At 44.0% G+C, this 14,943-nt stretch overlaps 1 protein-coding gene across 1 annotated transcript in view; it reads right to left on the bottom strand.

Annotated features, from left to right (window-relative positions):
* MEGF9 (multiple EGF like domains 9) overlaps positions 1-14,943 on the bottom strand; it is a 78,351-nt gene that overhangs the window by 31,371 nt on the left and 32,037 nt on the right. The window contains exon 2 of the mRNA XM_038375005.2: positions 5,312-5,513. Coding sequence (XP_038230933.1) covers positions 5,312-5,513 — 202 coding nt within the window. The remainder of the gene's footprint in view (positions 1-5,311; positions 5,514-14,943) is intronic.

The raw sequence follows: 14,943 nt of genomic DNA on the forward strand, positions 1-14,943 counted from the left end.
ACCCATCGCAGTGCCGCTGATTTGAAGGTATACATTGTCACCAAATGTGAAATAGTTATGGGTCAGGACAAAGTCACAAAGTTCTGCCACCAGGTTAGCCGTGACAGTATCGGGGATACTGTTCCTGATGGCTTGTAGTCCATCTTTGTGTGGAATGTTGGTGTAGAGGGCTTCTACATCCATAGTGGCTAGGATGGTGTTTTTAGGAAGATCACCAATGGACTGTAGTTTCCTCAGGAAATCGGTGGTGTCTCGAAGATAGCTGGGAGTGCTGGTAACGAAGGGCCTGAGGAGGGAGTCTACATAGCCAGACAATCCTGCTGTCAGGGTGCCAATGCCTGAGATGATGGGGCGTCCAGGATTTCCAGGTTTATGGATCTTGGGTAGCAGATAGAATACCCCAGGTCCTGGCTCCAGGGGTGTGTCTGTGCGGATTTGTTCTTGTGCTTTTTCAGGGAGTTTCTTGAGCAAATGCTGTAGTTTCTTTTGGTAACTCTCAGTGGGATCAGAGGGTAATGGCTTGTAGAAAGTGGTGTTGGAGAGCTGCCTAGTAGCCTCTTGTTCATACTCTGACCTATTCATGATGACGACAGCACCTCCTTTGTCAGCCTTTTTGATTATGATGTCAGAGTATGAACAAGAGGCTACTAGGCAGCTCTCCAACACCACTTTCTACAAGCCATTACCCTCTGATCCCACTGAGAGTTACCAAAAGAAACTACAGCATTTGCTCAAGAAACTCCCTGAAAAAGCACAAGAACAAATCCGCACAGACACACCCCTGGAGCCAGGACCTGGGGTATTCTATCTGCTACCCAAGATCCATAAACCTGGAAATCCTGGACGCCCCATCATCTCAGGCATTGGCACCCTGACAGCAGGATTGTCTGGCTATGTAGACTCCCTCCTCAGGCCCTTCGTTACCAGCACTCCCAGCTATCTTCGAGACACCACCGATTTCCTGAGGAAACTACAGTCCATTGGTGATCTTCCTAAAAACACCATCCTAGCCACTATGGATGTAGAAGCCCTCTACACCAACATTCCACACAAAGATGGACTACAAGCCATCAGGAACAGTATCCCCGATACTGTCACGGCTAACCTGGTGGCAGAACTTTGTGACTTTGTCCTGACCCATAACTATTTCACATTTGGTGACAATGTATACCTTCAAATCAGCGGCACTGCGATGGGTACCCGCATGGCCCCACAGTATGCCAACATTTTTATGGCTGACTTAGAACAACGCTTCCTCAGCTCTCGTTCCCTAATGCCCCTACTCTACTTGCGCTACATTGATGACATCTTCATCATCTGGACCCATGGAAAAGAAGCTCTTGAGGAATTCCACCATGATTTCAACAATTTCCATCCCACCATCAACCTCAGCCTGGACCAGTCCACACAAGAGATCCACTTCCTGGACACTACGGTGCTAATAAGCGATGGTCACATAAACACCACCCTATATCGGAAACCTACTGACCGCTATTCCTACCTACATGCCTCTAGCTTTCATCCAGATCATACCACTCGATCCATTGTCTACAGCCAAGCGCTACGATATAACCGCATTTGCTCCAACCCCTCAGACAGAGACAAACACCTACAAGATCTCTATTATGCATTCCTACAACTACAATACCCACCTGCTGAAGTGAAGAAACAGATTGACAGAGCCAGAAGAGTACCCAGAAGTCACCTACTACAGGACAGGCCCAACAAAGAAAACAACAGAACGCCACTAGCCATCACCTTCAGCCCCCAACTAAAACCCCTCCAACGCATCATCAAGGATCTACAACCTATCCTGAAGGACGAGCCATCGCTCTCTCAGATCTTGGGAGACAGACCAGTCCTTGCTTACAGACAGCCCCCCAATCTGAAGCAAATACTCACCAGCAACCACACACCACACAACAGAACCACTAACCCAGGAACCTATCCTTGCAACAAAGCCCGTTGCCAACTCTGTCCACATATCTATTCAGGGGATTCCATCATAGGGCCTAATCACATCAGCCACACTATCAGAGGCTCGTTCACCTGCGCATCTACCAATGTGATATATGCCATCATGTGCCAGCAATGCCCCTCTGCCATGTACATTGGCCAAACTGGACAGTCTCTACGTAAAAGAATGAATGGACACAAATCAGACGTCAAGAATTATAACATTCAAAAACCAGTTGGAGAACACTTCAATCTCTCTGGTCACTCGATCACAGACCTAAGAGTGGCTATACTTCAACAAAAAAGCTTCAAAAACAGACTCCAGGAGAGACTGCTGAATTGGAATTAATTTGCAAACTGGATACAATTAACTTAGGCTTGAATAGAGACTGGGAATGGATGAGTCATTACACAAAGTAAAACTATTTCCCCATGGTATTTCTCCCTCCCACCCCACCCCCCACTGTTCCTCTGATATTCTTGTTAACTGCTGGAATTAGCCTACCTGCTTGTCACCATGAAAGGTTTTCCTCCTTCCCCCCCCTGCTGTTGGTGATGGCTTATCTTAAGTGATCACTCTCCTTACAGTGTGTATGATAAACCCATTGTTTCATGTTCTCTGTGTGTGTGTATATAAATCTCTCCTCTGTTTTTTCCACCAAATGCATCCGATGAAGTGAGCTGTAGCTCACGAAAGCTTATGCTCTAATAAATTTGTTAGTCTCTAAGGTGCCACACGTACTCCTTTTCTTTTTGCGAATACAGACTAACACGGCTGCTACTCTGAAACCTCTGATCTGGATGTAAACTTTACAGCAGGCTCTCGTCTCTACAATGAGCCAAACAACCCAACACCCCTCCCCACTTCAAGAGCCTGCAGGCAGTTTCACAGCCTGCAAGAGAGCCAGAGTGACCATTTGCCGCTTAGGACCATGGCTAGCTTTGACAGCATCTTGCTTTGAGCCCAGGTTTTTTTTTTTTTTTTTTTTTTTTTTTTTTTTTTTTTTTACACAAACCCCAAACTCAGTTGTTAGAAAACCACATGAGCCCAAGGCCAAAGAAAAGCCTTGTCCTACCCCTTGCAAGTTGAAACAGTGGATTTTGTGTGGTTCTAGGGGGCTCCCAAACTGCATGAAATACCCCAGATAAAGTGACTAGAATCCTACTGAACAACCAGTTACAACACAGCAATTATATGGGCACTGCAAAAGGGGCTTTGTTCTTAAGACTGCTAGACCTCTAATAAAAAGAAAAGGAGTACTTGTGGCACCTTAGAGACTAAGAAATTTATTAGAGCATAAGCTTTCGTGAGCTACAGCTCACTTCATCGGATGCATCCGATGAAGTGAGCTGTAGCTCACGAAAGCTTATGCTCTAATAAATTTGTTAGTCTCTAAGGTGCCACAAGTACTCCTTTTCTTTTTGCGAATACAGACTACAGGGCTGCTACTCTTAGACCTCTAATGACTCACTGCGGAGTCACCTTCTAACACGAACATTTCCCCCACATTCCTTCCTGAAGGTGGCCCATGACTTTTGGCAAACACAAGTAGCTACATCCCTAAATTGCCCACTATCCAGCCAGCTTTTATTATTGCATCTCCTTTCTTTCTTAACCACGTGTGCCCTTAATTCCCTCACTGCAGAGGAGCTGGTACATTCTCATCCCTTGCGTTTCCAAATAAAAGGCCAGATCTGATTGCCTTACTTATGTGAGGAGTCATGCTGAAATCAGGGAAGTGCATGAGATTTGGCCCAGGATTTCTCGGCAGAGCTCTCACATTGCACCAAACAGACCCAGGAAAATGCACCTGGATGGGGGGGGTGTGTGTGGGGGAGGGAGAGACACAAATTGGACACAGCAGAAAAGAGAGGTTTATTTTTAATCCAGTTATTTATTCATTTTACCTGCAGTGGCAAGCAATTCGAGTTTCTAAAGCTGCTGATAGAACAGTGAGCTACACTGTGTACTTTCTAAAAAAAAGGAGTACTTGTGGCACCTTAGAGACTAACAAATTTATTTGAGCATAAGCTTTCGTGAGCTACAGCTCACCGATGAAGTGTAGCTCACGAAAGCTTATGCTCTAATAAATTTGTTAGTCTCTAAGGTGCCACAAGTACTCCTTTTCTTTTTGTGAATACAGACTAACACGGCTGCTACTCTGAAACCTGTGTACTTTCTACAGCTGTTATCGACGTCACTAGCCTGCACGTAATCCCAGAAGAATTTAACCACTCAGCAATCATTAACAAATAATCAGTTACAGGATCAGGCCCTATTACTCTCACTTTAAACACTTAGTTACCCGCATAGGCCTAAATTTTCAAAAGTGACTAGTGATTCAGGGTGCCTTAATTTCTGGGTGTCCAACCTGAGATGCCTTAAGAGGGCCAGATTTTCATCCACCCTCTGAGAATCAGGCCCATTTGAGATGTCACAAGCTGAGCACCTAAAAACCCTGGAAAAAGTAGGCTGCATTATTTTTCTTTTTTATTTACATTGCTGTAGTGCCTAAGAGCCCCAGGCACAGACCAGGACCACACTGTGCTAGGTGCTGTACAAACACACTACAAAACAATGGTCCTTGCCTCAGAGTTTACAGTACTTACTTCCATGAATAACCCCTGTGCTGAGCCTATGAGGAGAGTAATGAATTGGTGAGTCTAGAGAAGGCTGGGAGATTCTAGCTCTGAGTTAAATGGTTATTTTATGTAAATAAACCAGACCTCAGAAGAAGAGGGTAATTCAAAAGCACCAGTCGTGGAGATCTGACTGGGAAAGGAGGGAAACTGAGGCAGCAGTGCATCCAACAATAGAAGTAAGGCCCCGTTACAGTCTCTCACTCAACTATTTTTTTTTTTGTGATGCTCAGAGAAAAAGTCACAAAGCTCTGTTTGAGATCCCAGCCTCTGATGCAAGAAATAACCTTTGAAAGTGACCTCTCCCAACACCCCAGTGCATGCCTCCACCCACTCTTCCCTGGTAAATGAAGGAAATCTTGTGAGAGGAGAGATGCACAGGGAATTACAGGCAAAATTCTGTAGCAGCATACATTCAGCTCAGAAACGGAAGTTAACTCCCTTCTGAGTTGCTAGGTTTTTTGCTACAGCTACGGATATTTTTATAATCTGATCTTTAAAAGGAGGGGCAGCATATGCTTCATTCATTTTTATAAGACCAGCTTACACACACTCTCTCTCTCTCTCTCTCTCTCTCTCTCTCTCTCACACTTCACACTATGAGTCGATCCCACACCTGAGCCTCAAAATACACCCTGGATCTCAAAATACACCCAAATTACAAAACATGGCACACAAACTCTGGGGAGGCTTATTGAAATGTCATGTTACTTACTTGTCACAAAGGGAGCTGACAGAGCCTTTGGAACTGCAGCCACACGGAAGGCAGAGCCCACTGGTTTGGTTCAGGAGATATCCCTCCTCGCAGTTTTCACACCGCAGACCAGTGTAGCCTTTGTGACACTCGCACTGTCCCATTGAAGTATTGCACTCATTCACACTTGCACTCCCAAGAGCACTGCAGTTACACAGATAGTCTGCAAAAGGAAAAAAACTGAAATTAACATGCTCAGGTCATAAAATGAAGTATATAAGCACTGGGGAAAAAACTCTGTAAACATGCAAAAATTGCCAGGAGCATATTTGGGTCAATCCCATTTAAAAACTGTTCGTTCATTGTTTAAAATCGGTGGTTCTCAACTGTGATCCACCGCTTGTTCAGGGAAAGCCCCTGGTGCACTGGGCCGGCTTGTTTACCTGCCGTGTCCACAGTTTTGGCCGATTGCGGCTCCCACTGGCTGCGGTTCGCTGCTCCAGGCCAATGGGGACTGCGGGAAGCAGCGCGGGCCGAGGGATATGCTGGCCGCCCTTCCTGCAGTCCCTATTGGCCTGGGGTGGTGAACCGCAGCCAATGGGAGCCACGATCGGCCAAACCTGCGGACGCGGCAGGTAAACAAACTGGCCCGGCGTGCCAAGGGCTTTCCCTGAACAAGCGGTGGACCACAGTTGAGAACCACCGATTTAAACAATGAACAAACAGTTTTTAAATGGGTGAAATAGTCACAAATGGCAAAACAAAAGCTATATGTGTGAACTGGAATATTTAGAACTTACTTGTCAGGAACATTCTAAAAGTTTAAATCATGAACACTATTCATGGTGTGCAGAATTTCTAAGCACTGGCATACACAATGCACAAGAGATTTTATAGCATACAGAAGCACAAGGAGACTATAGTGGACATGGGTCCATTTCATGTGCACAACTGCAGAAAAAAAGTTCTTACAAAGTGGGGAAGAAATATTATCTAATGATTCAGAAAGCAGAGGAGGGAAGGGTCTCTAACTTGGCAGAACTGGGACCTCTGGCTTGCCACGTAGGTTACTAATTGACATGCTCTGTGAACTCTTATGCCTCAGTTTCACCATCTGTAAAATAGGTTAAAATAACTTACCTACCCCACTAGGCTGGCATTAATGTTTGTAAGACATTTTAATTGGCCCAGTTCTTTAACACTAAGGGCTTATTTACATGAGGAGATTTCCCAGCACAGCTATATTGGAATCGCTCTATTGATATAGTTATACTGGGGTCCAATGTGGACACACTATTCCAGAATGAAAGAGATTCTGATCACTCCAAAGTAGAGTAAACATTACAGAATAAAACCCACTTTCATTCTGGAATACGGTGTCCGCATGGGGATTTATACCAGTAGTGGAACAGCTATCCCACTATAGCTCTGCTGGGAAGTTTTCCCATGTAGACAAGATCACTGGATGCTTTACAATACGTGCAAGGGCCTTAATATAAATAAGAATTGGGCCCTAAGAGTCTAGAATACATGCAGTAATAGAAATACCAAAGAGCTAAAGAAATGCCCAAGGATTGAAGAATCAGCAGTTAAAAATCCATCCTTTCCTTTTAATTCATTTTAAAAGTCTGCTGGCATTTCACTTTTGCCAATTGGTATGAAAATGCAATGTTTTCATGAAGGTCTGCAACCATATAAATATTCAGTCCTTTCTATTTAAAATTTCCATACTTTTAAACCACCCAGGGTGTGACAAAGCTAACTGACCGCTTTAAGTTTATATATAAACAATATGAGACAAGGATTAAATGGAATGCTGGCAAACAACTCCAAAATAGCACTAGGCAACCCTCAGACGCCCAGCCTACTGAAAATTCAAACTGGGAGTACATTTCTAAGCAATCGTCTGATACCCCTCAAGAAATATAATCATTGTGTCAGCAACATTCTTCTGATACAGGATCAAGACACCTCTTAAGGAGCAGGCCTGAAAATGTATTTGCAAAAAGAAAAGGAGTACTTGTGGCACCTTAGAGACTAACAAATTTATTTGAGCATAAGCTTTCGTGAGCTACAGCTCACTTCATCGGATGCATCCAGTGGCAAATACAGTGGGGAGATTTATATACACACACAGAGACTATGAAACAATGGGTTTTATCATACACACTGTAAGGAGAGTGATCACTTAAGATGAGCTATTACCAGCAGGAAGGAGGGTGGGAGGAGGAAAACCTTTTGTGGTGATAATCAAGGTGGGCCATTTCCAGCAGTTAACAAGAACATCTGAGAAACAGTGGGGGGTGGGGTCGGAGGGAGAAATAACATGGGGAAATAGTTTTACTTTGTATAATGATCCATCCACTCCAAGTCTCTATTCAAGCCTAAATTAATTGTATCCAGTTTGCAAATTAATTCCAATTCAGCAGTCTCTCACTGGAGTCTGTTTTTGAAGTTTTTTTTGTTGAAGGATAGCCACTCTCAGGTCTGTAATCGAGTGACCGGAGAGATTGAAGTGTTCTCCGACTGGTTTTTGAATGCTATAATTCTTGACGTCTGATTTGTGTCCATTTATTCTTTTACGTAGAGACTGTCCAGTTTGACCAATGTACATGGCAGAGGGGCATGGCTGGCACATGATGGCATACATCACATTGGTAGATGTGCAGGTGAACGAACCTCTGATAGTGTGGCTGATGTAATTAGGCACTATGATGGTGTCCCCTGAATAGGTATGTGGACACAGTTGGCAACAGGCTTTGTTGCAAGGATAGGTTCCTGGGTTAGTGGTTCTCTTGTGTGGGGTGTGGTTGCTGGTGAGTATTTGCTGTCTGTAAGCAAGGACTGGCCTGTCTCCCAAGCTCTGTGAGAGTGATGGAGTCTAAGGTGCCACAAGTACTCCTTTTCTTTTTGCGAATACAGACTAACACGCCTGCTACTCTGAAACCTGTCATTATGCAAGGCACTGAATTTATCTGAATGGAAATTTCAACTTCATGAAAAAACTCGTACAGATACAGACAGACATCATCTTCCTCTCCAAATGCAAACAGATGGACATCATACCAAAAGGTCTGAAGGTAAAAAATCCATTACAATCTACATACCACACAGACTATGCTGACAGCTTGTGCCACACACTCTCAAAGAAACTGCGGAACCACCTGATCAACATCCTCTACAGCAAACAGGGAAAGATTAAGAATGAGCTCTCAAAACTGGATACTCTCATAAAGAACCAACCTTCCACACAAACTTCCTCGTGGCTGGACTTTACAAAAACTAGACAAGCCATTTACAACACCCACTTTGCTTCTCTACAAAAGAAAAAGGACACTAAACTATCTAAACAGTGGTTCCCGTAATGCACCCAGAAATATTGTTAATCTATCCAACTATACTCTTAACGTAGCAGAAGAATCTGTCCTATCTCAGGGCCTCTCCTTTTGCCCCTCCACCCCCACAAACACGATACAGTTCTGTGGTGACCTAGAATCCTATTTTCAACATCTCCGACTCAAGGAATATTTCCAACACACCTGTGAACAACATACTAACCCACAGAGACCTTCCTACCAACACTACAAAAAGAAGGATTCTGGGTGGACTCCTCCTGAACGTCGAAACAACAGACTAGACTGGACTTCTACATAGAGTGCTTCCGCCGACGTGCACGCGCTGAAATTGTGGAAAAGCAGCATCACTTGCCCCATAACCTCAGCCATGCAGAACACAATGCCATCCACAGCCTCAGAAACAACTCTGACATCATAATCAAAAAGGCTGACAAAGGAGGTGCTGTCGTCATCATGAATAGGTCGGAATATGAACAAGAGGCTACTAGGCAGCTCTCCAACACCACTTTCTACAAGCCATTACCCTCTGATCCCACTGAGAGTTACCAAAAGAAACTACAGCATTTGCTCAAGAAACTCCCTGGAAAAGCACAAGAACAAATCTGCACAGACACACCCCTAGAACCCCGACCTGGGTTATTCCATGTGCTACCCAAGATCCATAAACCTGGAAATGCTGGATGCCCCATCATCTCAGACATTGGCACCCTGACAGCAGGATTGTCTGGCTATGTAGACTCCCTCCTCAGGCCCTACGCTACCAGCACTCCCAGCTATCTTCGAGACACCACTGACTTCCTGAGGAAACTACGATCCATTGCTGATCTTCCTAAAAACACCATCCTGGCCACTATGGATGTAGAAGCCTCTACACCAACATTCCACAAGAAGATGGACTACAAGGCATCAGGAACAGTATCCACGATAATGTCACGGCTAACCTGGTGGCTGAACTTTGTGACTTTGTCCTCACACATAACTATTTCACATTTGGGGACAATGTACACCTTCAAATCAGCGGCACTGCGATGGGTACCCGCATGGCCCCACAGTATGCCAACATTTTTATGGCTGACTTAGAACAATGCTTCCTCAGCTCGTCTCCTAATGCCCCTACTCTACTTGCGCTACATTGATGACACCTTCATCATCTGGACCCATGGAAAAGAAGCCCTTGAGAAATTCCACCATGATTTCAACCATTTCCATCCCACCATCAACCTCAGCATGGACCAGTCCACACAAGAGATCCACTTCCTGGACACTACGGTGCTAATATGCGATGGTCACATAACCACCACCCTATATCGGAAACCTACTGACCGCTATGCCTACCTACATGCCTTTAGCTTTCATCCAGATCATACCACTCGATCCATTGTCTACAGCCAAGCTCTACGATATAACTGCATTTGCTACAACCCTTCAGACAGGGACAAACACCTACAAGATCTCTATCGTGCATTCTTACAACTACAATACCCACCTGCTAAAGTGAAGCAACAGATTGACCTAGCCAGAAGAGTACCCAGAAGTCACCTACTACAGGAAAGGCCCAACAAAGAAAATAACAGAACGCCACTAGCCATCACCTTCAGTCCCCAACTAAAACCTCTCCAACGCATCATCAAGGATCTACAACCTATCCTGAAGGACGACCCATCACTCTCACAGATCTTAGGAGACAGGCCAGTCCTTGCTTACAGACAGCACCCCAGCCTGAAGCAAATACTCACCAGCAACCACACAACAGAACCACTAACCCAGGAACCTATCCTTGCAACAAAGCCCATTGCCAACTGTGTCCACATAGCTATTCAGGGGACACCATCATAGGGCCTAATCACATCAGCCACACTATCAGAGGCTTGTTCACCTGCGCATCTACCAATGTGATATATGCCATCAGGTGCCAGCAATGCCCCTCTGCCATGTACATTGGTCAAACTGGACAGTCTCCATGTAAAACAATAAATGGACACAAATCAGACGTCAAGAATTAGAACATTCAAAAACCAGTCGGAAAACACTTCAATCTCTCTGGTCACACGATTATAGACCTAAGAGTGGCTATCCTTCAACAAAAAAACTTCAAAAACAGACTCCAACGACAGACTGCTGAATTGGAATTAATTTGCAAACTGGGTACAATTAACTTAGGCTTGAATAGAGACTGGGAGTGGATGGGTCATTACATAAAGTAAAACTATTTCCCCATGTTATTTCTCCCCCCACCCCACCCCCTACTGTTCCTCAGACGTTCTTGTTAACTGCTGGAAATGGCCCACCTTGATAATCACCACAAAAGGTTTTCCTCCTTTCCCCCCCTCCTTCCTGCTGGTAATAGCTCATCTTAAGTGATCACTCTCCTTACAGTGTGTATGATAAAACCCATTGTTTCATGTTCTCTGTGTGTGTATATAAATCTCCCCACTGTATTTTCCACTGAATGCATCCGATTAAGTGAGCTGTAGCTCACGAAAGCTTATGCTCAAATAAATTTGTTAGTCTCTAAGGTGCCACAAGTACTCCTTTTCTTTTTGTGAATACCGACTAATATGGCTGCTACTCTGAAACCTGAAAATGTATTAACATACTTCAATTTTAGTATCTATGTACCACGTCCTAAGAAAGAGGGGAATAAAAAAAACTACATGAATAATATAGAATATAATCATTAAAGTCTGTGTACTTTGCTTAAAGCAAAATAATTAAAATCACAAACTTTCCTTGGTGCTTTGGGGAATTGTAGCTAATGAAAGAATGTGTTAATTCACACAGCAACTTTAAATTAGCTGAAAAAAATGGAGTAAGAATAATCCCTCAATCATTTGCACTTGGGCTATAAATTTTGTGCATGGATAAATAGGGAGAAAATTTGAGACTTATATGGGCAAAATGAGAAAGGAGCTCGAATTAGGTTCTGGGGCTGTTATTCAAAACATTCTTCTGTTTGCCCCATCTTCTGCAGATTAAAGTGAAGATGCGGATGTATTACGTGAAGGAATGTTACCAATATACATCTGCCTTGCCTAGACAAGGATTTGGAAGGTGTTAAAGGAACACTGCCTTGTCCACACTAGGTTGTTAACATGTATTAGCTAACACCTTCTAAAACCTAGTAGACAAAGCCCAACAATGGACTCCCTTGACAGACAGGATGTCGGTCCAACATTGAGCCAGTGCAAGGGACTGGTGTTTGTGTAGGTATGTCTCATTCATGAGATTTTTGGGCCCAAATGGTAGCAATCTCATAGGGTCAGCTGATTTTCAGGTCCCTTTAGAGCCCCAAAGTTGTATCCCAAACCGTAAAAAAAAAAAAAAAAAAAGGTTTAAAAAGGTTAGTGACCGAGGGGCTGGATTTTTCAGGGTTTAAGAACTGGCTGCAGAAATCTATCCCTGAAGTAAATGGAGTTACAAGTATGAATTTATCCTTAGTTTTCTGGTTCAAATCCAGCCCATGTCAACAGTTGCCGAAAGAGGAAACCATCAGATGGTTGTTTGCTGAAATGAGTTTGATCTTAGTCTAGCTCCCCACGGAGAGATGTCCACATCATAGAAACTACCACAAGTAGCACTAGTCAGGATACTCACCAGCAACCCCAGCAGAGGGCTAAGGAATGAATTGGCAGTAGGCGTAGCCTCCCTCCTAGCTCTCAGAGTGGTTCCCGCAGATTAGTGTTTGTGCATATTGGTAGGACAATGTAGGGAAGTTTGTATCCCTGCTGCTTACGCTATACCTGTTCTATAGTCAAATGGAGATCCAAGTCCTCTAAGGCAGCCAGTCTAGCATCTTTCACATCAGGATTTCAAATAGGCTGGTGCTAAATTCACCATGCGAAGATTAACAGCAACAATGTCAACATTAAAGAAGCCAACTTCTCTCCTGGCCAAGGCAGATTTTACCAATTCCTTGGTTTACATGGTAGCCTCAGGCCTTGTTTTAACTAATCTGGAAAAGTGCAGCTGGAGAGATTTCCTATGGCCGTCAGGTCTCATACAAGCCATGCTCTGTTTGATTCCCGGAGAAGAGGAATGAGAACAGAGTGCTCAGTTTTCTTAACACGTTGAACAGACAATGCAGACCAGGCACTCAGTTATTATCTTCCACTCATCAGCCATCTTCTCTGTGCTGATCTTGAAAGAGCAAATGCAATTTAAAAAAATAAGCCTCTTCAAAAGCCTGCCCTGTAAGCAGAACCCATCAACAAGGGGCTTATGTGCTTCTAAACCATGAGACCAAGGTCTTTTAATAGCCTGATAAACACCAAACAAGACAGCTGAATTCTCCTCTCATTTATTTCATTGATTTCAGTGGAATTACACCCATGAGTGAGGAAAGAATCAGGATGTCTGGTTCTTGAACCTGCCTTATCAGAAGGGTTAGCAGAGAGAAGTTCTTTTGGGAAGGAGAAAAGGGTTCCTTTCTTAATTTCTTGTCTGGGACCACTTGCAGACTGAGTAGAAAATATATATGGTTAAGTTACCAACTCAAGTGGAACCTCAACAGTAATGCAAAAGCTGAATCACTAAGTAGAAGGTGACTATGGAAAGCTACAGGTTCAAACTGCCTTCATGAAGAGAACAGACCTGATTTTCTTCTCACCAACAGCTGTGTAAATCAGGAGTGATTCCACTGCAGTTAATGTTCACACTGGTGAACATCAGGAAAAGAATTCGTTTCATCATAGGGTGAGAATGACCTTACAAAAGTAGACTCCAGGAAAATACATAGGACCATACTATCCCTGGTCCACTGAAGTCAGTGGAGTTACACCAGAGGCACATTTGGCCCATAGACCATGAAAGGACACATTTCACAATTCTAAGGAACAGGATAGAGAGCAGCAGACTAAAGACAACAGATTTCAAAGAAAACAGACTCAGCACACTCAGAACTGGTAGGTTAGGTGGCGTGGGGAGAAAATTTAAAAAATAAACGAGTTCAGGAGAGCTGGCAGTTTCTCAGAGAGAATATTTAAGGCACAACAGCAAACTATTCTGATGCAAAGGAAAGACAGAAAGAATAGTAAGAGCAACACGGCTGCATCAGGAGCTCTTTAATGACCTGAAAATCAAAAAGGAATCCCACAAAAAGTGGAAACATGGATGAGTTGCTAAGGAAGAGTGCAAAAGAACAGCACAAGCATGTAGGGAAAAAAATCAGAATGGTCAAGGCACAAAATGAGTTGTAGGGACATAAAAAGCAATAAGAGGAGGCTCTATAAATACCTTAGTGGCAAGAGAAAGACAAAGGAAAGTATAGGTCCACTACTTAGCAGGGAAAGGAGAGCTAATAACTGATGGTATCAAGAAGACTGAAGTGTTTAATGCATATTTTGCTTCAGTCCTCACTAAAAAAGTTAATGGTGACTAGATGCTTAATACAATATTAACAAAAAATCTGAGGAGGTTCAACAAGGACAAGTGCAGAGTCCTGCACTTAGGACAGAAGAATCCCATGCACCACTACAGACTAGGAACCAAGCGGCTAGGCAGCAGTTCTGCAGAAAAGGACCTGAGGGTTACAGTGGACGAGAAGCTGGATATGAGTCAACAGTGTGCCGTTGTTGCCAAGAAGGCTAGCAGATCGCCAGCAGATCGAGGGACGTGATCGTTCCCCTCTATTCGACATTGGTGAGGCCTCATCTGGAGTACGGTGTCCAGTTTTGGGCCCCACACTACAAGAAGGATGTGGAAAAACTGGAAAGAGTCCAGTGGAGGGCAAGAAAAATGATTAGGGGGGCTGGAGCACATGACTTATGAGGAGAGGCTGAGAGAACTGTGATTGTTTAGTCTGCAGAAGAGAAGAATGGGGGAGGGGGGTTAGCTGCTTTCAACTACCTAAAGGGGGTTCCAAAGAGGATGGATCTAGACTGTTCTCAGTGGTACCAGATGACAGAACAAGGAGTAATGGTCTCAAGTTGCAGCGGGGGAGGTTTAGGTTGGATGTTAGGGAAAACTTTTTCACTAGGAGGGTGGTGAAGCACTGGAATGGGTTCCCTAGGGAGGTGGTGGAATGTTAGAGGTTTTCCTTAGAGGTTTTCAAGGTCAGGCTTGACAAAGCCCTGGCTGGGATGATTTAGTCATGGACTGGTCCTGCTTTTAGTAGGGGGTTGCTGAGGTCCCTTCCAACCCTGATTTTCTATGATTCTATGACTGGGGAAGGAAAACAAATGAGAATAGGGATAGAACCAGTTGAAGAATATTTAGCTAAATTAGATGTATTCAAGTCAGCAGGGCCTGGTTAAATTCACCCTAGGGTACTTAAGGAACTAGCTGAAGCAAATCTCAGGA

This window comes from Dermochelys coriacea, chromosome 16 (assembly GCF_009764565.3).
Source record: "Dermochelys coriacea isolate rDerCor1 chromosome 16, rDerCor1.pri.v4, whole genome shotgun sequence".
Classification (NCBI taxonomy): domain Eukaryota; kingdom Metazoa; phylum Chordata; order Testudines; family Dermochelyidae; genus Dermochelys; species Dermochelys coriacea.